Source organism: Sturnus vulgaris, chromosome 5 (genome assembly GCF_052056855.1).
Source record: "Sturnus vulgaris isolate bStuVul1 chromosome 5, bStuVul1.hap1, whole genome shotgun sequence".
NCBI classification, from domain to species: Eukaryota; Metazoa; Chordata; class Aves; order Passeriformes; family Sturnidae; genus Sturnus; species Sturnus vulgaris.
In genome coordinates, this window is record NC_142247.1 from 29,915,366 (window position 1) to 29,940,993 (window position 25,628).

At 46.5% G+C, this 25,628-nt stretch overlaps 2 protein-coding genes across 2 annotated transcripts; one reads left to right on the forward strand and one right to left on the reverse strand.

Moving 5' to 3' along the window:
* The first annotated feature begins 5,974 nt into the window (after positions 1-5,974).
* Positions 5,975-8,411, forward strand: RPS19BP1 (ribosomal protein S19 binding protein 1). The gene is made up of 4 exons (XM_014885344.2): positions 5,975-6,058; positions 6,141-6,281; positions 6,553-6,650; positions 7,757-8,411. The coding sequence occupies exons 1-4, from the start codon at positions 6,010-6,012 to the stop codon at positions 7,889-7,891; spliced, it is 423 nt and encodes a 140-aa protein (XP_014740830.1). The 5' UTR covers positions 5,975-6,009; the 3' UTR covers positions 7,892-8,411.
* A 7,962-nt stretch (positions 8,412-16,373) lies between these two features.
* ATF4 (activating transcription factor 4) lies at positions 16,374-19,176 on the reverse strand. The gene is made up of 3 exons (XM_014885326.2): positions 18,956-19,176; positions 17,825-18,139; positions 16,374-17,310 (listed from the first exon to the last, which is right to left on the reverse strand). Exons 2-3 carry the CDS (start codon positions 18,039-18,041, stop codon positions 16,463-16,465), a joined length of 1,065 nt encoding a protein of 354 aa, XP_014740812.1. The 5' UTR covers positions 18,042-18,139; positions 18,956-19,176; the 3' UTR covers positions 16,374-16,462.
* Positions 19,177-25,628: the final 6,452 nt, after the last annotated feature.

Below are 25,628 nucleotides of genomic sequence, written 5' to 3' on the forward strand. Positions count from 1 at the left end.
GTTCTAAGGGAAAAAGAAAAGCAACTACATCAGGATAGGTTTTGGTCTTTCAAACCAAGTGAAACAGAGGCAGTGAGGTCTGCCCCTTTCTCCCAGAGCCAATGCTGCAAGAATGAAGTAGGTGGGGAGAGAAGGAGGAAGACCCAGAAACCTTGTCCATGGCCCACAGAAGGAACAGGGAAAAGTCGATCACTCTAAGCCTTGAGATCCTTCTACTCCTTCGTCCTTTGGACATTTAAGGATAGCAGCGGGAAACAGAGAAATCGTTTCCCTCCAGCTGCAGAACTGTTTTGCCTGCTCCACTCTAGGAGAGACCAGCAGTTGCTCTTCTGAAGAGAATTTTCCCTTCAGGGGAAAATAGAAAGTATGAGGGCACTGGACTTTCAGGCATTTTTATGAGTCTGAATGCCAGAACCCATTTTTCTGGCCCCAGAAAATGTTCTGCCTTGTGACACCAAGTCTGTATTATACACAAATTATTACTAGCAAAGTGCTTTCTTCTGGTATTCTAAGCCCTGAAGGAGGGCTAGTTTGGGTTTTTTTCCAAATACAACATTTTATGTACTTAAAGATATTTTCTCTATCTACAAAGTGGGCTCTTACAGTACCAGCAGAACTACTGATGCTTGTTCTCTTTCCACTTGGAGCAAAAGAAAACAACAGGTATAGGACAAGGGTGTTGAGAGTTGCTTAATTTTTGTGCTTCCTTATCTCCTCTGTATAGGATGTCTCATTCATGGGCAGAGTTCATTTCTTGCCACAGCACCTTGGACAGTGGGAAGCTGATTTAATCTTAACCAGCTCCAACATTATCCACAGAACTTGTGCAAGGCAGAGCCAGATTCTTGGTGAACTGGAATAGGTCACTGAAAAGTGAATGGAAGAGGTAGATGACTGCACTGGATTAAAAAAAAAAACAATAAAAATTTTAAAAAACTACCACCAGAATAAAAGACTTTCTGTCAGTCTAAAATAACTAGATACTTAACCATGCAAGTGTATGAATCAAAGCATTGCCCAGCCCTTGTTCAAATTCAGTAGGCTGGAAAGTTAAATTGCTTTTCAAAGGCATGTCACACTGTTAAAGGACAAAGGTTCCCATGCATTTCAGGTACAGGGCAAGCAGTGATCCAGGGCTCTTTGTAGGAACAGTGACCACAGCACAGACTGCTTCAGGTTAGCGAACAGAGCTAAACATTAATGACAGCGGTGTTGGATATTGCTGTTCATGAGAAAATACAGAATATGGGAAGTGGTAAAATTGGACAGCTACTTAAAGCAAAGCACATTCCCTAATCCACATGCTGAGGTGAGAATCTGCTATAAATCAGCTTGAAAATCAGTCTGCTTCATTTGAAAGAAACAATACAGATATATGTGTCAGTGTGGACCATACCAAGTGTTCAGACATCAGGATCCCATTTCCCAAAATCACAAAACTATTGTTTTAGTGTTTTTTTTTTTTAAAAAAGCCCTAAACTAAATAAATGCTTGTGACTGTTTTATTTTACTTCTAATGCTGCCCTTAGCTTCTGTTTCCTCACATCCTTCACAACATTCCTTCAGACTGAGACTCCTACATAACCCCCTGAATCCAGAAGCTGGAACATAAAGTAAGAGCAAACAGACAGCTGTTATGAACTGCCACAGACAGCAGTATGATTAGACATGAATATCAGGTACATCTTTGTTAGCGTGTAATACAGAATAATAAGGTGGAACAAGCTAAATCAGATGTCTTCCAAAGCCCAGAATATTAGGGAAATAATAGTTGCTCCAAGATGAACCAGGAACTTTATCCCATATTCGAGCAGGAAAAATTACCATTTTTCAATGCCATAAGAAAGCAAGCAGAAAGTGAACTGATAATATTCATATATGGAAGTGACTTAAAACTCCAACTGATATGTAGGCTGGGTTATTCAGTACTTGAAAAGCCAGCTACCCACTGAGGCATGAGATTTAAAGAAAGCTATAAAACATGAACATTAGCATCAGGAAGCTTTCGAAGACATCTTAAATCTCAGAAACAAAGGCATTCTCAATCTGAAATGCAGCACCTGCGGGTTTTGCCATCCCAACTCAGATTATTCAGACTCTAAGATAGTGATTTATTTGGATGTTATACATTTAAATGAAGACCATTTGGCGTTCATTCTGTCCCCAAAGTGCTTCAAAGAGCTAACTGAACTGATTTTTGAGGGATTGCAAAGTGATTAAATTTTAATTTTATTCATCTTGATGAAATTTTAATTCGAATAGAGGCCTTAAAACAGTAAAATGAAATGCTGATATTTTTTTTTATACTGACATAGACGAAGTCTCATAACATTAAGTTTTTAATAGTACATATTAGTCTGGAAAAAGCTATTTGTAGGGTCTGCTCAGCTGTTTTCAACAGTGACTGAGTAAAAGAAAGGCATAGTTAAACATATACATCATTATGACACAAGGAGCATATCACCACTGAGAGACTGATAAAGCCATGGAAGCTCCTGTAAAGAGAAATACAGCATTTCATATGCTGCGCTCAGGATAAAGCAGATTTATCAGAAACAGGTAGTTGATTTAATCTAAGGTCAGCAGAGGATATTTTACAGTCTTCAACATGGAGAAGACATTATGTGATCCAGATGTCTACATTCTACAGCTATAGTAGAAATAACATATACAACACAGGCAAAATCCAGTTCATATTAAAAGATGATTTCACATTCCTAATATAAGCCAACAAATTAATCGTGTTTAGCAGTGCAGAGAAAAGATGTGAGCATAACTCTCTATTAAGGTCAAAGAGCAAAGGAGGACTCTGCACCTCTGTGTGCAGGAGTGTGGCAGGTGTTGGTTGCACCGGAGCCACTCAGCAGAAACAGGACAGATGCTGTAATCACCATGTCTGGTAAGACCAAGCACAGCTGCAGCCAGAACACAGTCAGGAGAAACAGCAACGATCATGCCCTGAGAAAAGCTGCTAGATCCTGTTAAAAGGAGACAAAGAAATGTAATGTATTAATAATAGGTACGTGATTTCACGAAGTGTTAAAAACCCCACAGCCTACGTTTAGACCATGATCTTTGGCAACAGATCTAAACCTGGGGAATATGTCAAACCACGAAGTGTGCATCCATTTAACTTCTTGGTGAACTAACCAGTTTCAAGAGCCTGACCAGACTCTGAGGCAGGAGACTGTGAATGCAGTTAAAGAAAGTGCCTTGCCTTCCCTCTTCAGCAAAGTGACCCCTGTGTGCTCATTAAATTTTATTCTGCAGGTAATTGCTGACTAAAATCACAGCAAGTCTGTGCCCAGCCTTGCTGGTCAAAGGAGGAGTTGTCTGTATTATGGATCCTTGCTACAGAAGGTATTTAATAAGAAGGGAGTCAGACTTTCTGAGACACCTACATACACGAGAGCCTTATTAATTGGCACAACAGAAATGGAAATGAGATGATAATGGTTTACTTTTGAGGTAAAAAAGGGGGCATGTGTTCCATGAACAGGATAATAAATCGGTGGAGTTTCTATCACACTAATTTGTTAGATATGTTTTGCAGTGTTGGTAACAAAGATGTTTTTGCATCAAATGCCTGCATAAGGCATTTAAGAGGTTGCACCATTCTGACACAAAGCATCTGTAACAATGTATTAGGTGTTCCTAATAAATGATACAAATATAGGGTTTAATCTGGAGAATACACTGTCTTGAATACACTGTGCAATACAAAACCATGAACAGCTTACACAGAACCTGTAAATTGTATTTTAGGAGCTAAAAGAGAGCGTTTGACTGATTAAGTATTTTTGAAAATACCTTTCCCATGGCATTGGCAGCTATCATTTATCTCACTCTGACCAAGATGAAGATAATATGAGTATACAAGCAGCAACAACTTTTCTGCTGCCTATAATATTCTTTATTGCCTTCTTCAGTTTCATCAATAGGCTGTTAACTCTTGGCTTCTTCAGCTTCTTCACAAAGCTACAATAACCTCTTTGTAACTTTGTGAGCTTTCACACAATGGGAAGGACAAATCTGGCAGGGAATAAGAGGTGAGCAGGTTAAATTTTCCACCAGCTACTAACAGAAAAAAGAAAATGATGAAGTGTTCTGTGTTATACGTCTAGTGATAGTCACTCCGAATCAATTTTTAAAAATAGCTCATTAAAGGGAAAACTAAGAGTGAGAAGTGACATGCTGAACAAGCAGTAAATGGTTAATATTCTCCAGCTCTGAAGGCAGGAATAGGCACCACACAAGTCCTGTCCAGAAAAATGTCTTAGCAGCATTAGTGGAAACTGACATATGATGCTGGTATCAATCCAGGGAGGGATTCAGAAGAGAAGGAACAATAAAAGACAGGCGTTGAGTTGACATCTGCAGGGGTTGGAGAACAATTTCCAGAGAATGACTGTCTTTTAATACATAGAGGTTTAACTGTTATTGGTCCCTGTTACAGATCATTACTATGAGAAACAATGAGAGCCATTTGTATCCCTTTCTCCCTGCAGGACCTGTCTGAGGGAGAATAAACTTCTTTCCTCCTCCAGTGTCAGCTTGTTACTGGCAGCACTGGCTATAATTGAATAAGCTTTATTCAAATGATAGCTAAATTTAGCAGATATTAGCATGAAGTCTCTAGAGGGGTGAAAACTGGAGAAGAAAGCTTTAAACAAATAGACTAAAGTAACCCTGAATAATAGATGCAATTTATGGCAGAGTCAACTCCTCTGCCTGATGAGTCTAGCACAGTTGAATCTCGATTTTGGGGCCTTGCTGAGACAAAACATGACACCATCCCCTTTCCTTCTGGCATGCGATGACCCCTGTGATGGCAGGACCCCTTGCGTTGTCCACAAAATCAGATTTTTTACACGGTTTGCAACAAGTCAATAATTACACACCTAGGAGAGGCTTGATTATTTATTTCAAAGTTGTGTGAGCCCTGGTGCTCGGTGACATTCGCCAAACCAAGCACACCCACCAGACTTTCCATACCATCATTTATACTTAGAAGTTCAGGGTCTGTAACTTTCCAATTACAGCCCCTGAGTAGTGATGAGTCAGTAGGAGTAATTAGATAACCCCAGTTAATTTCTGTGTAGGCTCAGGGGACGGGCCTTTACCTAGGAAGGGGTCTTTTTGATCTTTAGACATAACTTTTATTATTGTAGACAAAATACATGGACCTCGATTTTTTTGCTAAATTAGCAATGTATACATAGCCATACATCAACATCTTGATTGACTACATCCTTAAAGGTTGTAAGTTGCAGGATATCATTGAGTAAGGAATACTAACTGCTATCTGTTCTATTGACACAGAACTTCTTGATTGACTACCTCCGTAAAGTTTGTTGGTTCCTGGATGCCCTTGACTAAGGGATGCTGGCTGCTGCCTGTTCCAAGATTAAAAGATTAAGTCTTTTTTCTCGCTGATTAGCATTGAAAGTATTCAAAGACCTTGCATCAAAGAACATCCTGATTTAAGATAATCTTGATATTCACATAATCTAGAGCACATGACACTGGAACGTGTCCAGATGATTTTGAATGTCTCCAGAGACGGAGACTCCCCGACCTCCCTGGGCAGCCTGTTCCAGCGCTCTGCCGCCTTACACTCGGAGACGTTCTGCCTGATTTTGAGGTGAAAATTCCTGTTTTATCTCATGGCCGCTGCCGTGTGTCCTGCGGGCGGGTGACACCGGCAGGAGCCTGTCTGTCCCCACGCTGCCGGCCCCGGTTCGCCGACCGAGCGCTGCCGGCGCCGCCTCCCCTCACGGGCAGGCTGTGGGTGCGCGCCGGGCCGGGCGGAGCTCTGTGGGGTCGGGCGGTGGCGCTGTGGGGCCGGGCGGGGCGCTGTGGGGCCGGGCGGGGCTCTGTGGGGCCGGGCGGGGCGCTGTGGGGCCGGACGGGGGCGCTGTGGGGCCGGGCGGTGGCGCTGTGGGGCCGGGCGGAGCGCTAAGAGGCCGGGCGGGGGCGCTGTGGGGCCGGACGGGGTCAGGCGCGGCCATGTCGGCAGCGCTGCTGCGGCGCGGCCTGGAGCTGCTGGAGCCGCCGGGTGAGCCTTGGGGCCGGTGTGCGGGCGGGCAGAGGGGCTCCCTGGCACGGCTGCGATGACTCCGTCCCTCTTCCCGTTGCAGGCCGGGCAAAGGCGCCGCCGGGACTCCAGCGAGGCCGGGCCGGCCCCAGGGCGGCGGGCGCGGCGAGGCGGAGGAAGCGAGCACCGGAGTCCGGCAGGAACAAGGCCACGGTCAAGGGCAGAGTCGTGAAGTCGGCGATAGGTGAGTCCCGACCCCTCCACAGCCCTCGCTTGTGGTGTCCCGCAGCCACGATGTCGGCCGCTGTATCCATCCCATCCCATCCCGTCCCTCTCATCCCATCCCGTCCCATTCTCCTGTATGCCCTCTTGGTGTCGCTCACTTTAAACACAGCCTCATTTGTGAGCTGTAGCGGCGTCTTTCTCCAAGGACTTTGCTGATCCTCCTATGTCTCTCTTTGTGAGCTGCCTGGATGAGCAGCTGATGCGTTTTGTCCCTTTCTGCTTTGCCCCAGAGGAGTACCATAAGAAGAAGCCTGTGAATCACTTGAGAGAAAACTTGAAGTACATGTTAAAGGGGCGACTTGTTGCAGACAAAGCTGTCGCAGAACAAGTAAGACTGTAATTTCTGTTGGGGGGATGGTCTGTTTCCACTGAGGAACGCTGAATGGGAATCATCCCTGCATCTTTCAGGTTTATACCTTGCATAAGAGAGGCAAGTTTCTGTGTACAAATGGCCTTGAGGAATTTCTGTGTGCACAGGCAAAATAATTTACTAAGTTTTAAAATTGTTGCTGATATGTTACCCCCATGATATTCTCTGATACTAGTCAAAATCATAGAATCATAGAATGGCTTGGGTAGGAAGGGACGTTAAAAGATTATCCAGTCCCAGCCACCCTGCCATGGGCAGGAATGCCACCCACTACATCAGTCAGGTTCCTCAGAATATCGTCACAGCTGTTGGTTGGCTTTTCTTGATTACCAAAGGTATTTCATAGTTTCAGCTGGCAGAGATTCCCTGGTTCAGACCTTCTCCTTACTGTCAATCAAACTGGCCTTGTCTAGCTGGAGGCTGATTAACGAGGAACCAGATGTGCTGCTGGCTCATGTAATAGGAATTACTCAGCCTTTTAAATGGTGTTTCTTATAACTCGAGAATTTCTGGAATGGTCTTCCCCAAAAGGTAGTCTCAAGCCAGGATTTGAAGAGAAGAATAGCTGATGGTGCTAGAATCTTGGGCTGTTTTAATGAGATACAGATTGTTAACTTACATATACAAAGAAAGTGGTTTAGGCCAGTGTTCCTCAGTCTGGAGATTGTGACAGGAGGTGACAGTGTATTAGAAAATGTTGAGGGAATTCCACTAGCTTCTTGGTTTTTCACTTTGTGTCATGGAGAGAGAGGATAAAAAAGAAGGTCCTAGTTTGAGAAATTTCTGAATTGAAATCAATGTTCTTATCTCTGAACAATTAATAGAAAATAGTTTTCATATTTGACTCCAATTTACAAGTTAGTATCTGCTGTTGTCCCAGGGACCTGCTTTGGTTAATATCAGTGGTTTGCCTCTCACTTTCCTTTGGAGGCACTCTGGAAAATAGCAGGGTTCATGTAGAACAGCAGAAATGGTTCAGGTGAGCTTGAAAATGACTGTTTTGTGGTTTGGTCTGGATAACAATGACTGTTGTTTTTTTTTTTCCATTTCTGTATTGTCTGAAGGTTCTTGCTCAGAACAGAGGCAGGAAGTCCAAAGATCAGCCTCCAGAGAAGACAGAAAAGAAGAAGCCTGAAGGCACTGTGTTTACTGAGGAAGATTTCCGTAAATTTGAGAGGGAATACTTTGGGGTCCCATAAACATCATGACAGGGATTCTTGCAGCTCCAGTCTTTCTGCAGCTTCTCCACTCTGGCTTGCAGGCCTGGGCATTTCCTTGGTGTGTTTGAGATGGCACAGGGGGGATGTGCCTCTCTGTTGGACTTGCTGAGCTACTCTGCATCTGGGCGGAGCTTGTTACTGGCCAGCTGAAGCCACAGAGGTGCTCTTGGCTCTGAGGTGTTGTCCTTATAATTATCTTCCTGCAGCCAGCCTGTCTTGCATTCTTGATGTAGAAGGGTGGACCAAGCCAAATAAAAATCTTTTTCCCCTTCCTCAGAATATAAGGCTCCTGCTACTTGTTTTATTTGGCAGGGAGCATTGAAAGTATTGTATCTGAATGGAGAAATGTTTTGGACCAGCATTAAGAAGGGAAGGATGCTTTGAAAGACTGTTAAACTTGAGTAACCCTGCAGTTTGGGTTCTTATTACAGCCCTTGTCAGGTCTGTCTGTCATTGCAAAAACTTTTTGTATGTCATTTGATTAAATAATTGTTGCAGACACTGTCTCTCTTTGCTTTTGTAGTAGTGATTATTATGACAGGTGATGAAGACGAACCGAGTCACTGCTGTGATCCAAGCATTCCTCTCTTTAGGATGACTCAGTTGTGTGAATGGCCTCTGATTCATGTTAACACATGTATTAAATCATCTGTTTGAAATGCTTAGGCCTTCAAAGAGTGCAGGTTGGAATGGAGATGACTCCTCCATTTTGGTTACTCACAATCCCTCTCTCCAAGGGAGCTCTCAAATGGAGAAAGTTGTCCTTTGAATGTTTATAACAGCGTGTCCCACTGAAATTTAGCCATGCCAGCAGGGCACTTCTGCTGAGTGTTGCCTGGTGCTGTAGCCAGGAGCGCTTGTGACCCAGATGTTAGTCTCAGCATCAAATTAAAATCTGAGCCTGGGCTTGTGCTGGGTTGAAGGAAAGTTGTTTTCTCTCAGACTACCACTAAATTCCCATCTGTAACAAACAGAAGGCCAGCAGGTGGGAGTGTTGTTCCAGAAACTTCCTTGCTATACCACTCTAAATGTGCTTCTGGGGAGCTCTGCTACTGCCTTTTCTGTCCCTTACCTAAGATGATGGGAAATGTGTTCCCTTGGGAAGAAAAAAAAAAACAGGTAAGGAGAAGGACTAATGCCAAGCTTTGGTTAAGCTCAGGAGCTGATTGCAAGGGGCCTGTCTGACCTGAGCAGCAGCTGCTTCATGCCACCACAGGCAAGAATTCGCTTATCCTTTCCCTGCCCTCTGATTATAGTTCCTGGTGCTGTCCTCTTACATCTGTGTCTCCTCTGTTGAGTTCTTTTCCTCTTGTCTGCAGTGGAGGAAAGGTCATTTGGACGTATGAGATCCAGATGGAAAACTGTGACCATACTGAAGTGTGCCTACTGGAAATTGGGTAACAGCACGTGGGAGGGGATTTCTTGTAATAGGATCGGGTTCAACTATCTGCAGCTGAAAGTGGTAAATATAGAACAGTTCAAAGAACAATTCCTCTTTTTTAGTTTGTTCGTGCTTCCAAAATTCAAAAAATGTAAAAAAAAAGCTTAAAAGAATGGAAGTACTATGGTTTGAAAAAAATAGTTAAGCAAAATGTGTATTCAGCACATGTCTCCCTAAAACTTCTGCACTCTGTGCCTGCTGCAGTGCATGTGAACTGGCTTAACCCAAGCAGCTCTCTGTGGAACTGTCATGAGGATAATCAACTGTGTGAAAAAGCTGGCTGTGCCTCAACTTGACTGAAAGAGGTAGATTTCTGGGGTGTTACTTTGTTTTAAGCCTTCGCTTTCAGGATTTGGCACTTCCTATGGCCCTACAGAAATCCTTCATGTCCTCTCCTGCTCCTCTTCTATCCATTCCTCCTACACACCCTTGTTTCTGTGGTTGTTCAGCTCCTGGGCCCTTCTCCTGGCAGGCTAAAGGAAGCAAAACCATCCTTCCTTGCTCCAAAAAAGGGCAGGAGGGTAATGTGGTTCACTCTCTGTACAAAACCCAGCCTGTTTGTTTGCAAATGTAAGCAACAGGAAAGCTCTTCTTTCAAAGTTAATGAGGGACTTTAAAGGGAGGCCCAGAGCAGTTCTCCATGGGGATAATAACATCCAGATCAGTGGAGTTTCAAAATTGGGTGGCAGCTCTCATTACTGGCTGGAAAGACTATTAAGGCCAACACAAGTAATCAACATACTTCTTCAGGCATTATGTTGTCAAGGAGGGTAAAGCTACCTGACAGACTGAATTTTGCCATTTGAAACTAAACCTGATTGTTGAGTCAACAGTACCCTTAAATAAATTAAACTTCATTTTGTGGGAGGAAGGAAAAAGAAGCAGAAGTGAATGGTGGCTCTAGAGATACCATCTGCAAAGGCAAAGACCTAACATGTTGCAGCCTTAAATTTCCCCCTCTCTGGCAGGGTATGAGGTCCTAGGAAAGCAGAGCAATGCCACCTAAATACTGGGTGGGTAAGGGCAGATGGTGCCCCGTGAGGGAAGGAGAGGGAAGAACAGCTACCAGCCTGTTGCATGTGCCTGGTGTTAAGCTGAAGCCAGGCACCTTCTCATGCTCCCAGCTGTCTGTCTAGCCATGCCCAGAGGATGCCAGCTCCTTGGCTGTGCTGGAACCCCAGAAAGAACCTTGGAGAAACCTGCCCCATCCCTGTAAGTGTTTGAGGCCAGGCAGGATGAGGCTTTGAGCAACCTGCTCTAGAGGAAGGTGTCCCTATCAGGGAGTGTGGAATGAGATGATGTCTAAGGTCTCTTACAACCCAAACTCTTCTATGATTCCATGATCTCTGCTCTTTGCAGCCAGACTTCTCAGCCCGATGGAAGAGACAAGAAGGGGTTAGGGAAGAATCACCTTAGGACCTTCTGGACAGCATTTCTTTCCTGCACATCTGCGAGCAGCAGCACAGGGACGTGTCCCACTGCTGCCGGGCCAACGCCGCGTGCTCGCTGAGCTCATCAGGCTGCTGGCTCTCTTCCCAGCTCTGCGACACCAGCTGAGCATCCTGCAGCAGAAAATAGAGGTAGCTGAGCTGGGGAATGGGGTGGGTGCCATCTTACAGGGCATCTCTACCCACAGCAGGGAGTCAGAATGGGCAGCAGTAGCAGCAGCTTTAATATGAATGCAAATTAAAAGCTCTGGAGTGTTATTAGTGTGGTAGAACCTTTCCAGGGAAACTGTTTAGAATTGTTCCCAGATGCTCAGCCTTGAGCTAGCTTAGTGTGAGTAAGATTCATCAAGCCTCTTAATGGCCTATTGCTCCCTTGTTATGTGAATGGAAAGCAAAAAAAAGAAATTTTTTCCAGTGGGTACAAACTAATGTAAGCCCATACGGTCTCTGCTGTATCAGCAAGTCTCCACTTCCTTACCACAGAAAGCAACAACAGCTACTACCAGCACTATTTGTGTGTCAGAGAGGGGAGGACGGCAAAAGTAAACCAAAAAAACACGTTTGTTCAGGACACCAACATCTTGCCTCTGAACTGATATAGCAGTAAGAAACCTGGCTCTCAGTGAACTTGCTCAGGCAAACGAGATTGAAGGCATTGAAAAAGCTGTAGGGGAAAATCAAGGGGTAGGGAAGGGTCCTAGAAACCTTAGCCAGTTTTACCCTCTGAGGTGTTTTTCCATGATTGCCTTATATTTCAGTCTTGCTGATAATCAACACAGCATCAGCACCTACAGCACTTACAGGCTCCTTAACACCTCAGGAAGGGAACTGGTTATTGTAAAAAGAGTGCACAGCAGCAGGGCCCTGAATTACTCAGAAAAGTTACAGCGGAAGGAAGTTCCTGATTTTGAGACATAAAGACCCATCAATTCAAGTTGAAATGAGGAGTGTGAAAGAAGGCAGACTGCCTACTGTCTGCTTACAGCTCAAAATGTGGAACTCCAGCCAAGGCAGGCTGAAGGGTTGGTTGGTTGGTTGGTTGGAGAGGGATTAAAGGTTTGCACGTCTATCTGTAGTTATGTTAAATAGGATTAACAGAGCCAACCACTAACTGGTGGGGGCAGGGCACACAAAAAGCATGAAGGCTGCTTGCAGCTGTTGCACCTTTTTCTGAAGGAATAAGCTGTTGGCAGGGCTAAGCAGTAACGTAGCCAAACTGGTCTGTCCTGAGCTGCACCATTTGCATGCCAGCAAATCCTTTATCTCCTTTAATGGGAAGCAAAGACCAGGGCTCTTTCTCCACCTGCCTGCACACTGCAATGGAGATGCAGAGGAGTTTCAGGACTAGGAGATTCTCTGCCCTATATAAATCAAGCTGACGCGTCTGCTGCGCCTGGAGCTCACTCCTGCTATTCCTTAAAAGGGTGTGTGCGTGCAAAAGAGAGGAAGAGAGCAGCTGAAGGAGAAATGAGAGGTGGCTGGCCATCACTTGGAGAGAGCATGCACCTCTGTAATAGGGAAACTGGAACTTGTGGGTGCAGCCAGCTTCCTTTATTCAGTGACCTCATTCACTTATGACACTGCATGAGTGCACTGAAAATCATGCAAAGGCAGCATACCTGGGATATCTGAGCAGCCAAAATAGTATTGCCTAGGTCAGGGGACTGAATTCCTCTCTTAATTCACAGGGCCTGAAGAATTTCAATGTGAAAGTCAGCAAAGGTGAGCACTTCTGGCCCAGCAAGGGATGCTCATGGTAAGACCCCAAGATGGTCTTTGCACTGGAAATGAAGTGGAACAAGAGTTTATGTGCAGCACTGCATGGCAAGGCTGTGAATACAGCAGGAAAAAGGAAGGTAGGATATCCCAGAGGCTACTGAGAAAAAATTAATATGCACAAGATGGAAATTATGCCTGTAGAAAGGACAATAGAGATTGTTCGTGTGGTGGTGTTGTTTTTTTTTTTTTTTCTGAAGGCCTAAGTCTATGGGAAGATAAAGCAAACTGGTATTCTTCTGGCCAAAAATGTATAGATCTCCCATCCTCCAAAAATGGCTATGAATGGACTACCACTGTGTGAAACTGCATCAGACTAAGACACATTTTCTTTCTATAGTCCAGCTTGGGAGCACCAGAGGAGCATTCATCTCCCAAAGGACAGTCTGTCCTTGCAGCTATTTCTGGGCTTTCTGCCAGGGCAAAAGCTATTTGAAAGATTTTATCATCATTCTTTCTTCATTCCTCAACACTGCAGCTGTGGATTTATTTTTGTAAGTGTGCTGCAAAGGTGCATCTGATTTTCCACACAGGCATGTGAAGAAGTTGTCAGCAGTGGTGGTTTTCCCTTTTCCTTTTGAAAGAGAAAGGCATGCACCTGGGGTCTCTCTAAAGGCAGGGTGAAGAGGAAGGCAGTTATAAATATTGTGGTAACAGCAAAAATAAACTTGTGAGAAGGGGCTTTGTGAGCAGTGAACTGTAAGTATGTTTGTTTATGTGGGGGAATACTGGACTCCTGTTTACCATGAAGCACAAAATTGGCTGAGGGATTGGAGCCTGAGGGTCATGCATGCTGTGCATGTGAAATCTACTTCACTGCCCTGAATTCAGAGGAAGAATAGCTGAGACAGAAATCCCATCACCTGTGCCAACTTAGATTCAAACAGCTTTTACATAATGCAGATTAGGGGAATTCTGCTGTTTCCAAGGATGTAGAAGAACTAGGCTCCCCCAGGGGCAGGTAAAGCCTGCATTTCATGCCCTACAATCTCATTCTGGACATAGTATCATGCTCTTTGCAAGCTGTAAGGAATCAGTTGAAGCACATTTGTTCTGTGAGGCTGTGAGAAAAAGGAGAGAGCTCCCACAGTTTGCGAAATATAAAATCAGCTATTAGGCAGGAGGCTATCAGACTTTTTACGCTTGTAGACTGGAGTTTGTGGCAGTGTCCTAGGTGTTCCTTGGCTCCTGCTGCAGGCTGGACAAGCTGCTGGGCTGCAGAGCCAAGTGGCGTGATGCTTGCTGCACCTAACTGAAGCCTGGAGGAAAAGTCTAGATAAAAAATGCAGAGGAACAGTCAGCCCTGATCTCCAGCCCCTGTAAAATCTTAACTAAGTTACTAAGTATGGAAACACAGCATCATTTCAGCAGGCGTTGCATGAGATTGCCATATGGGCTGCCTCTGCAAAGCCACAAGCTCGGAGGCTCGGCGAGCACTGACAGTGCTGACGGCTCTTAAAGGGCAGGTCTCTGACTCTCCTGCAAGGAGTTCTATAAAGCACACACACGGCTGCAGAGAGCAAAGCAGCATGGATGTCATGCATTCCTTCTCGCTTGTTCCAGCTCTGATCTTCCTTCCCTGGAGTGAGTGTAATTTGGTAAATTGGGCCTGCATACCCTCTGCAGGGCTGTAGAAACCAGAATCATGTACTTACTGGCCAGCTCAGGCACTGCCTCGTCCACCTGCAGAGTGTGAACACGAAGAGAAATTGGTTTTAGCCACGAATGGCTCACAGCCAGCCCTGCCATGGGGTGGGGAGGGGATAAATAAGTTGTGTTGACAATTTTTCCAGACTTCAGGAAAATTGAGTAAGGGCAGCAGAACACAGGAGGTGCTCAGTCAGCCCTGGCTGCTGCCAGGTATAAGCAGAACTTGCTATGGCTCTAAGGGAAGAGGAGGTGGTTGCCCTGTGGTCGGAAAGGGACATCAGTATGAGGAGGGGGGTTTTCCCCCCAGACAGGGAAGCCATCAGCTCATAGACTCATAGCAGTGACTATCTTTTCTGTGGCTCAACTGAGACCAAGCACAATGTCACCTCAGGCGCAAATTTGACCAAAACCTTGGGGCTTTTCTACCTCTAATTACCCCCATCCCCAACCTGCCTGATGCAGCTGATTTGAAGGAAAGCTATTACATTCGTCTACCTCCTAAACCACAACAGAGTCCCTTGTCCCTCCTTGCAGTCTCCAGTTTGCAGGGCATCCCATTCATACAGCACATGGCCACCAGTGCCAGTACCCAGGAGGTTTGAAACCACTCAAATAAATTGTCTCATGATACCAAGAAGGCCTTAGTTATCCACCCCCACCTCAGTGTGGCATGAGCCCTAACTCCTGACCGGGAGCCTTCCTGCTGTAATTTAAAAAGCACCCAGACACGTAGGCACAGCTGTAGGCACTGACAGGTGCCACTGAGGGCCCGGCCCACTCAGCCCTCCATGGCAGCAATCAGGTCCTGCTGCCAGCAGCCACCTGCACCATCCATCGGCTGGAGTAGCCCTCATACCAGGTCCCCTAGCACACTGCTGTTATCCCATCAGGTAATGGCTTGGGCAAGGAGCAGGGATGAAGGACTGCAGCCCTAACTTGACAGCATAAGGAGCTCAAATGGCCTTGAGACCAGGACTCCCAGCAGGCTGCAACTGGAGAAACCATTCTCCAAGGTTCCCGTAAGGAGCTTTTCCCTCTCCACTTCAGCACAGACTGGAGCCCTGATGCCACTGCACTGCATGTGTGTGCCAGCCAGGCTGGTTTGTCCAGGCACCTGAGCCCAGCAGCTCAGGGAGTCACGCTAGCAACAAGAAGGAATCAACTCCTTGGAAAGGATGTGTGTGTCCACATGCCAAAGGGATTAAGCACTGTTAAATGGAGGTATCCGTGGCAAAACAAAACAAATTGAGCACACATAGTCAAAAATGGCACACCCCAAATCCTAAAGCAACCCTAATACACCCACACAAACACACTTGCTGCTCCAGCACAGCAGTACCTTCCCTGTACAGCTGAGGCAGGACTAGAGTTGAACTAATTTTGTGGACCAACTCAGCTACAGCCTTGGTAGAATAAAGGCACTATTTATTTTTACAATTTGAAATTTGATTCATCAGGGGTTGGCTGAAGAAACAGACTTTCACAGTGGTACAGGAATGTGACCCATCAGTAAGAGCACTACTGTAACCCCATTGATCTGGCCCAGTTCACACCAGTTTGACAGAGCCAGACAACAGCTCCTGCTCATGGTTTGGGCACTTGGGAGACAAAGAGGCACATGAGGAACCCAAGTGCAGTTAACACTGGTGCTAGCTCTGGACTTACCTACTAGCAAGCTTTCTTAAACCAGCATTCAGAACTTTTGCTATTTTGTCCCCAGACCCTTTTCCTCCCTTCAGAGGAATACCAAAACCTTGAGTAAGCACCTCCCACGACATGGCACTGCTGACCTTGTGACTTTCCAATCTCAATTGTTTCAGCAGGTTTACAAATTCGCTGAAAACCCTGAGGCACCTCAGTGTGAGCCCCTCTCACTTTATAGACAGAGGGGTACAGGTCAACTTGCGGGCTGGAGTTTGTGACAGCGTCCTGGGTGTTCCTTGGCCCCTGCTGCTTGCAACACTTTTAACACACTCCAGGTCAAAGCACTCTGTGCCCTTGCACAGCATCCACCACCCACAACAAGCAGCTCAAGTGGCACACTGCACTCTCTAGATACAATAGCTATGCTTGTACTTACACCCAGGTGTGGTTCAAGTTTCAAGTCATGCTGGTTTTGCAGGTACCACTCATGACACACCATCACTGCACGTTTACTACAAAATTATTTATTAGACAGCAATACACAGCTTTAGCAGGAAGCTTATATACATGCACACAACACTGCTGACTACTCTACTCGGGGACTCTAGTTCTTTTGCCCTTGGCCTTGCGGACCTCTTCTATCAGATCTTTTAAGTACTGAATTTCCTTACTAAGGGAATCTGCTTTCTCCTTCAGGGCCTGGTTCTTCTGCTCCAACTCTCTGCACTCCCCAGACAGTGCCTCCTGTTCTGCCCTCTTCTTCTGACGGTAACGTGTGGCAGCTGTCTTATTCTGCTCCATCTTTTTTAGTTTCTTATCTATTTTTTTTTCTCCTTTCACCTTTGCTGACACTACCTTCTCTGCAGGATGATCGTATGGTTTGGACCGCACAGAGCCACAAGGGGCATCTGCAGGGAACTGGTTGCCATTGGGGGATCCAACTGAATTGGTGGGGCTGTGTTGGGGGGTTCCCAGGTAGGAGTCTGGGCTCATGCATATTCCACTATCATCTGAGTGGTTCTCCTCCTCTTTCTCAGACTTTGTGATCACCACCACAACAGTGGGGAACTCTCGCTTTCTTTCTCCTTCCAGAACATCCACTTCACTACCTAGTTCTAAGCTAAATGAGTGATCTGGAGTGGAAGTCAGAGACCCTGGGCAGAGGGGAAAAGACCAAAGGGAAGTCAGTGGGGCCACTGGATCTGCTCCAACTGGGGATTCGGGGACATGGGTGATTACGTTATTCATCAGTGGAAGTTCTTTGTTGTGAAATTCCTGGATGGTAGCATTAAATAGATCACACGTGTCTTCCAACGTGGCCATCAGCTCGTCTGGTGAGACGGTGGCTTCCAGATGTTCCATACCTAACAGGGCATCAAAATCAAATTCCTTCAGATCCATCTTCTCCACCATCCACTCCATGCCAGAGAAGGCATCCTCTGCACAAGACAAAAAGTAAATTACCACTTCAGTAAGCCACGACACAATGCAACTCAAGCTTATGAAAACAATCTAGCAGTTTATCATCTCGGCGCATCTTTCCTCTCTCATGTATTAGCACAAAGAGTAAACCATCAGAAAAAAAAAAAAATTTTGCTGAACTCCTAAAAACTGCAGGGTACAATGTAAGCAGATCTTGTGACATTCCAACCCTCTTATTTAAAGACCAGAAGAATTCAGGGACATTTGCAACATACAACCATGCTTTCTTATTGCTACCTCTGCCAAGAAACAGCGCAATTGACAGCTGCTGTGTTATTTCAAGGCCAACAGAAGTGGCACTTTATCATAACCAGCAATTGTGTGTAGGGTAAGCAGCATAGCACACACTCTTTCCGAGCCCAGGCATGCAATATTGCCTTCAGATTTATGAAAACCTAGCAATTTGTTTTCAACTGGAATGTTGCGGTACTATGTAATTGATGCCCTTTATGAAAATAAGTAATACCTTACCCTGACTGCTATCTATGGTGTTGCCTATACTGTCCACAGCAAGCCAATTGGAGGAGACTGCCTTAGCCTTGTCGCTGGAGAACCCATGCGAACCGAGGGGCTCGGCCACCTCCAGGTAGTCATCTAGGAGTCCCAGACTTTCCTCAGCCACCGAACACGGCTGGCTGAAGGGGGATATTGAATCCCCCAACAGCATCTCGTTGTTCAAGAAGCTCATTTTCGTCAGCTTTTAACGCTTTGACGTCGAAGGATGTAGCCAAGTAGAAGGTTTTGTCGTCGACTACAGCAATGCTGCTGTGCGGTGCCGTGAAAAACCTGCGAACAGAACTTACACCCATCAGTATTTGGTCCGACCAACATGGTATCCTTTTCTAGCAGTAGCACCTCAGAAGTATGGCAGAACTTCACAGATTTATCTCATGCCTTTATTTCTGTGCCGCTGCGCGTCCCCCGCCTCCCTCGGGGTCCGGCCCCGCCCACCCGCCGCCATTTCGCGGTCCCGCCGCCATTTTGTGTCCTGCCACGTTTCCACCACACAGGGCTCTGCGCCCTATGGCAAGGGCAGACTTAACGCTACACTAGCACAGTATTCAGTATTAACACTGGTGCCAGGTGCGTAACAACCCCCCTTCGCCTATCTGCGATTATACCACGTGGTCCTTACACTCAAACCCTGAAACCTCTAATCCCCATTTTCCCCGACGTACAGCAGGACTTTCCCTAGCAAGAGCGAAGAAACCCTCCCCGGGAACGTTCCTTTACTCCCAAGAAAATCCCGGAAAAAAAAACTAACTATTAAAACCCCAGATTTCTCGAAATCGAGGTTTCTCGAACGACAGGAACATAGTCGTTCTTCGTAAATTCTTCGAAGTGGCATTTCCTGCTATTTCTGACACTCGCCGCAGCCAGAGATACTGAACTCTACAAGGATCTCCCCACCATGCACCCATTCTGGCTTAACTAGCTTAATTTATTTAAATTTTAGGTGTTATTTTACCGGCTTCCCTTGAAATACCAAATAACGCCACACATGTAATAAACCCACCCCAGATGCCCACTTCAGAAAGGTAAGGGGGCGCCTATCAACACACAAGAGAGAGAAAGCACCCGTCCCTCACACACGATACTCACGCCATGGTTGCAGATGCCGGGGGTGTGCTGAGGCCGCCGCCGCTGCTGCTGCGCCTGCTGCACTGGCCGATGCCGCCGCTGGCCCTGCCGCCTTAAAGAGCCATGGCGGCCAGGGGAGGGGGGCTGCTCGTATCCGCGCCGCGCGGGAGGTGCTGAGCACACCGACACGGGAACCGACAGGGGAACCAACACAACCTCTCCTCTCCGCGACAGGAAACAATGAGGTGGCACAAGCGGCGCTCCGCTCTTATATATGAGAGCCGTCAAACAGGCTGCGACGGTGAGGTATCCTTCCGCCAAGAGTCACCTGCCTGTCACTAACGCATCTAGAGGCCTGTGGCCTGTCTTTCTGGGATTCTCTCCTGCCGTTCTGCTACGAGTTAAACACAGAACCTGCCGACAAGACGCCAAGACTCCACACGCGTACGCCCAAGAAGGGACTATATGATGTATACATGCGCGCCTCACACCCCCCCCCTTCGGGCGCGGCTGTGCCACGTGACCGGAGCGGCTGAGGACGCTCCCCCCCCCCTCCCCGCAGGGAGCGTTGGGGGGGGGAATTTTACCCGCCAACAAAGACGCCGAGCTCGCGCGGAAAACGTCACTCAGCTCGCCACGTGGGAAAGGCGGCGCTCATTGGCTACGGGAGAGTCGTTCACCTGCACCGTGAGCTGTCATTGGCCAGGGCCCGGAGGAGACCAATGCGGAGGGCAAGGGGGGGAGAAGGAAGAGCGGGGCGGGGAAATGGCGGCCGGACGGGGTTGGGGGGGGGGGGGGGGAAATAAGGATGGTTCTGGGAGCGGGTCGAGAATGAGCGGGCGGGCAGGGAAATGGCTCTCACTCATGGCAGTCCTGCGTTTCCCCTGACATGCTCCTCTCGAAGCAGTGTGTGCTCCTCACTTTGGTTTCTAACGGCCTCTTTTGTTGCCCACACAAAGCCCCGCTGAGGTCAGGCGGGAGCTGGCGGCTGCGGCCCAGGATGAGGCGCTGGCATGACGCCCCTGAGGTGGTGGCAGCCCGCCATGGCTTCCCGCTCCCTTAGATAAGGCACTGCCTTCCCTCCCTGCCTGCCCTACACATGAATCGCGTAGATTACGGGCTCTCCGGGGCTGTGTGTTTGTGTGCGTGCAGGAGGGCGTCTGGCCGCAGCCTGCCGGCTTCACAGCGGGCATGGCGCCGCACCGACGCTGAGAGGCTTCTGAGGAGCCCGGCTGCAGAGCCGCGCCGCCGAGCAGCCGAGAGTTCAGTCTAACTAGTGCCTTCAACCCATGCAAGGGCTGAAAACCCCACAGCCGAGGAATGAGAATGTCCTCTCCTGCTATGCAGTTTCATGCTGCTGCAGTTGCTTCTCTTTTCTCTGTGCAGACATGACTGGTGAGCATTAATGGATCACCTCGCGGCTACAAAGGTCAGTGTCACCTTGGGTAGCTTTCAAAGTGCAGTTTTGCACTCAGTTTTATCTGATCCAAATCAACTTGCTTCTAGGAAAGAAGTCAGACCTCTTCCCCCACCCTATTCCTGCTAAACAGTTCCACCAGCTGGCCTGTCCCCCACTGAGACAGCTCACAGCAGGAAACTCACAGGGGCCAACAGTTTTCTTCTGGCTTCAGTTCCTTCATCATCCTTTCAGTCGGGTCACACAAGCACAGGACGGCTCTGGTCAGCTGGGAGTTTTATACCTGTGTGATTCCTCACTGTATCCAGGTTCAAAAGGTTGATTTTCCACTTTTCTAGCCTCACAGCACCATCAGTTCTGAGAGCTGCCGTGGGACCTTGCTTGTTCATCATCATCCTGCAGCTCAGCTTACTCTCAGCTACTTCTGCAAAAGGCTCCACTATTTTCCAGTTAAGGCCTTAGTAGTAGTTGTGTAAAGCCATAGCCTTCACCTTGTTTGCTCAGGTATAACTGCGTGGAATGTCTTAAACAACTTGCCCGATCATTTGCAAGGATGGAGTGTGACCCAGTTTCTACTTTTAGCAGTCTGGTCTTAGCACTGTCACTACAAAGCAGAGTATGTCACTCCACATCTGTAATGTGAACACTGGCTGCTGAATTAAAAACGGCAATTTTCCCTACATGTTGGTTTGTTGCTATTTCATTTTGGTTGGTTTTGGTTCTTTCTTTCTTTCTTTGCAAGCACAGAACTTGAAAAGACTCATTAAAATAGAGGAGGCAGAGAAAAATGTCCCCAATGCCAAAAAGCACCACTGTAGCAGTTGAGATAACTGTTCTGATAAATACACTGAGGAGGAGGCAGATCTTGCTTCAAAGGGAAACTGAGAGGATGCAGCAGCTTTTAAAGAAGCCGAGTGGATGACTGGCTGTGGGGATGGGGGGACAGCCCTTCCATGTCCTCGCTGCCTAAGGGAGAGCTCTCACATCCACTGCCATGCTTGCCTTCCCCTCCTTTAAGTGAAAAGGGCGATTGTATGACCATAATAGCAGCTAAACAAACAGAAATGCACCCAGTATATATACACCCAATCCTTCATCATGAAAAGATAATTATAGATTTCTCTGAAAGGACTCTGGGAATGTGTGCGCAAGAATCACGTAAGCAAAAATGAAGTATGCAATGAGGAACTTAACCCAGATCTGCCTGTTTGCTAGCTGCCTGCTTTCCCTTTTGTGTCTGAACTGAGGTGGGAATTTGTCTGTATTATGAGTTCCAGACAGATTTTCTGTAACAATCTCCAATCCAGATAGTGAAATCAAGTAACCAGAAGCCAGCCATTTAGAGAAAAGCGTATTTTCCGTGTTTGCTGCTGGACTGCAGAATAACAGTTTTTAAATCATTTCATGACCTACAACTGCAATTCCTTCATAAATTATCTTTCTTCTTTTGCAGATATTATGTCAGAGATATCTCCACTGTGGCTAGATTTCTTGACCAAGCTAGAAGACACTTTTTTAAGCACAAATAACAATTTTTGGGAATTTTTGTATAAAAGAAATTACAAATATTTTCTAAGCACAGGACCACTAGCGACTCTTTACTAACTCAAAAGTGTCTAAAAAAATTTCCAATATTACATAATATATTTGTGGCTCACAGACTGAGCAGCTCTGAAGAAAATTTAATTTCCAGCATAAAAAGGTGGCTTCTGAGGGAACACCAATTTGTGTGCATGGTGAGTGAAGTCCTACTGTCACATAAACAGCTTTATCGCTGTGGATGGTTTTTTCCTGCCCTGGGAACCTCAGCGTAGTAAACTCCTGGGATAAGTAAGATCCATCCTGACACAGAAACAAGGGGCCAGCTGCAGGAGAAAGGAACTGCTCTTCCAGAGCTCACTGCAGGAGAGAGGCCAAGGTCCTGGCTGGGAAGCAATGAAGTGCCTTGATAATTCCAGCACTGCAGAGAGCCACCTCCAGCCACACAGCATCACCAGGAGGTGGAAAATTAATACTTCTCCATTCAACCTCCTCGTCCTTAGGATGGAAAGTCAATATATGGGCTTTAATAATCTCTTTAGTTTATGGGTTTTTTTTTCTTTTTAAAGTAAATATTGCAAAGGAAAAGAGGTTTTCTTCTTTCACCAGCAAGAAGACAGGAGACAAACGTGCTGAATGCTGTTAGTAAGCACCCCCAAGACCGAGAGGACGTCAGTGTTTCCATAGTAGCATCCATCACACAGTCTGGGCCGGGTGCTTAGGATGCTCTCAGGGACTCTCCGTGGCAGGGAAGCTCCTGGGCCTCTGTAGCAGGGGAGCAAGGGTGGTGGCAGGAGCGGGTATCTCTGGGGCCAGCAGGGGAACCAGCAGAAGTAGCAGAGACAGAGATGTCTGCTCTTGTGCGGAGTGCTGGGAGAGCCGCAGCCAGGGGAGAGGTGGGCTGGCACTGCATTGCCAGAGTGCACGATGGCCGTGGTGGCGCCTTACCCCGCACTTCAATGAACAAAGCATTTCCAGAGACTAGCAGGAATTTTCTCCTGGAGACAGAGTGCTGAGGAAAACACAAGGGAGGAATGAGGCAAAGCAGAGAGACATTTTGAGCAATTTTGAGGGAGAATTACATGCAACCTCTATGGCACAGACTAATTCACTGTGCTTGTTTGCCTCTTTACTCGTGGTAAAAACAGATTTCTGAAAGATCTTTTCTGCCAGATTCTCATTGGAAACTCTTTAGAGATTGCTTTATAGATCTTCCATCTTAAAACTAGATCAGAAAGCAAATATATATGATTAAAGATCAGGTTGGGAGGTATTAACATCCATCTTTTATTACGTACAAAATAAGTTATCCATATGCTCTGCCTCGTTTGTTTTGGACTACTACACCAAATGGAATCTCTAATAAATCTTTCACTGCTCACCCACCCCCTCACTGTCTTCTGTTTCCATCTTGCTATGTAAATATCCCTGACATTAGAAATGAGACTAATAAAAAAAAGGATTAAATCTGCAATTTACATTTGCAACTTACAATTCAATTATTTCACACAGTTATGGAAACAATCCTGGTTGTCCACCTACATTTTTCTTACTGAACAAACTTGGGCATGCCAAGCACATGCTGATAGCTCTCGAAATACGTGTCTCCAGTGGCTTAGTTACTCAGAATCAGCCAGGCTGTGGCCAGCTGCCACAAGTAAAAACATTGTGCAAATCTGGTAAGAGGGAGGTGAGTTGTAACTTGCCCAAGCATGAGTTTCCTAAGCAAAGCTACAACTGGCTGAAAATGATGTTTAGCAAAGAATATGCACGAAGGAGGGAGAGGAGGGGGTGCTGGCTTTTGTTCAGACCATTGGCGGATATTTGTAGTTGTCTCATTGTCCGGCCTTGTTTTATTATGATGAGAGGACTCGGGGGTCAAGAATAATCCTTCATGTTCATTAGCACATGTGGGCTCAGTTTAATATGCAGACAAAAGCCTTCCAGTTATCCAAGCAATAACAGAACAGAAACACATTTTGTGTCAACTATTGTTCTTCGTGGGCCCATAGTTGATGTGACCTCCCTGCAGACTGTGTGCTCAGTGTGTATCAAAATGTATGTACCTGTAGGTTACCAGCATCTGCTGGAGTCACACGTGCCAGGTATCTTGTGCCCTTCTGTGCAAAAGGATGAAGAGGAGAGTGACACATTGCTTATTTTCTAGCAGTATGAGGTTAGCAAGAGCTGAGGCCTCACAGGTAAGTATGGATTATGAGACTTCAGTATCTCGGCCCAGATGCCAGTGAGTGAGTTAAGTTCAGTGGTGCTCTCTTTCAGTGTCTCAGTGTCCTTTTAGACCAGACAGCATGAGGGCCCCTTGCTGTACCAGCCCAGCAGCAGTTACACTGCTCTCCTGAACCTGGTGCCCAAACCAGCAGCTTTGGCTGAAGTAGGTGGAGAGGTTATTTGAGCTTATTCCAACCTCTTTGATCAGTGAGGGGGGAGCACAGTGAAAGGATAATACCAGGCCGTGCTCTGTGTGCTCCTTTGGGGGATTTGTTTTTCACTTCGTATCACTTCAGAGTGTTTTGATGAGGCCAGAGAGAGACTGTGCACAGGTGTACCCTATGAGTGAAATAAAACAGAGTTCTAGGGATCTTGATTCTGATGCAGGCAGGCAGCTTCAGCAAGAACACTGACACAACAAGTAGCTCAGATGAAGCTCTGAAACTCATTTGAGGATAAGTCACTGTTGAGGCTGTAGCTGCCCAGGTCCCTGGGGAGGAACGCTGCAGCCATTATTTAGCAATAATTTTCCCTCTCCATAGGCAGCAGCTGCTCAGTGATTTACCAGCAGACTTTGTACTGTTTTAACATATATTTGTTTACAAAGGAGGAGAGAAAAAATCCGGATGTTGACACAATTGTGATACAATTGAGTTTATAGCTTTTTCCTGAAGGAAAGTAATTTTCCCTCCTAAGGTCTTTACGTTAGGGGATTTGGCAAATTATGTCAGAAAGATTCTTTCAGAGGACTCTGACCCTGTTCTGCTCCCTGCACTTGCACATGGACTGATGGGTGGCCTCAGTAGAGCCTCCTCAGGTGTGTTACAGGCAGACAGGCCATGGGCAGGCTGGATAACAGTCCCCAAAGAAGGCTTTGCAGCCAAAGTACCATACTGAGTAAGGGCTGTGACTTCTCAACCCATCTGCCCTCTTACTGCCATTGCTGTGGTGCCTGGTGAGGGAGATTTGCAGTTCTCTTAATGGGAGGAGGTTTCTGTGCTTGGCTGCTGAGAGAACTGGCTTGAGACTAAACGCAGGGGTGTCAGGAGGCAGCCACAGCAGCTCAGCTCTGTTGGGGAGGTGCCTGCTCTTCTGGCACTCAGAGGGTGAGACTGTTGAGCCATATCCTGGCTTCAAGAGGAGACATCTCTGGACTTTAGGCAATGCTGGTGCTATTCAGGAAGGTAACATTTGAGCCATTCACCTCAGTCATGCAGTCTCAGTGAGACACATTTGGATAGTGAGCACTTATCAGAAATACAGGTATCCCCTAGGCAGGGCAGGCTCACAAAAGGGTGTGCAAGGCTTGGGAGTCACCTCTCTGGCAGTGAAAAGTGATGGACTGAAGATGCATTATTCTTCATTCATTATCTTGTTTTACTTAAAAAAAAAAACAAAGAAAAAAAAAAGGAGAAAGGTTCCTAGCCCAAAACATAACCTCATTGCTGCTTCTTCAAGAAAAGGCACCAGACTGGATGCTTCCTACTGTCTCTCATGACCACAGGCAGT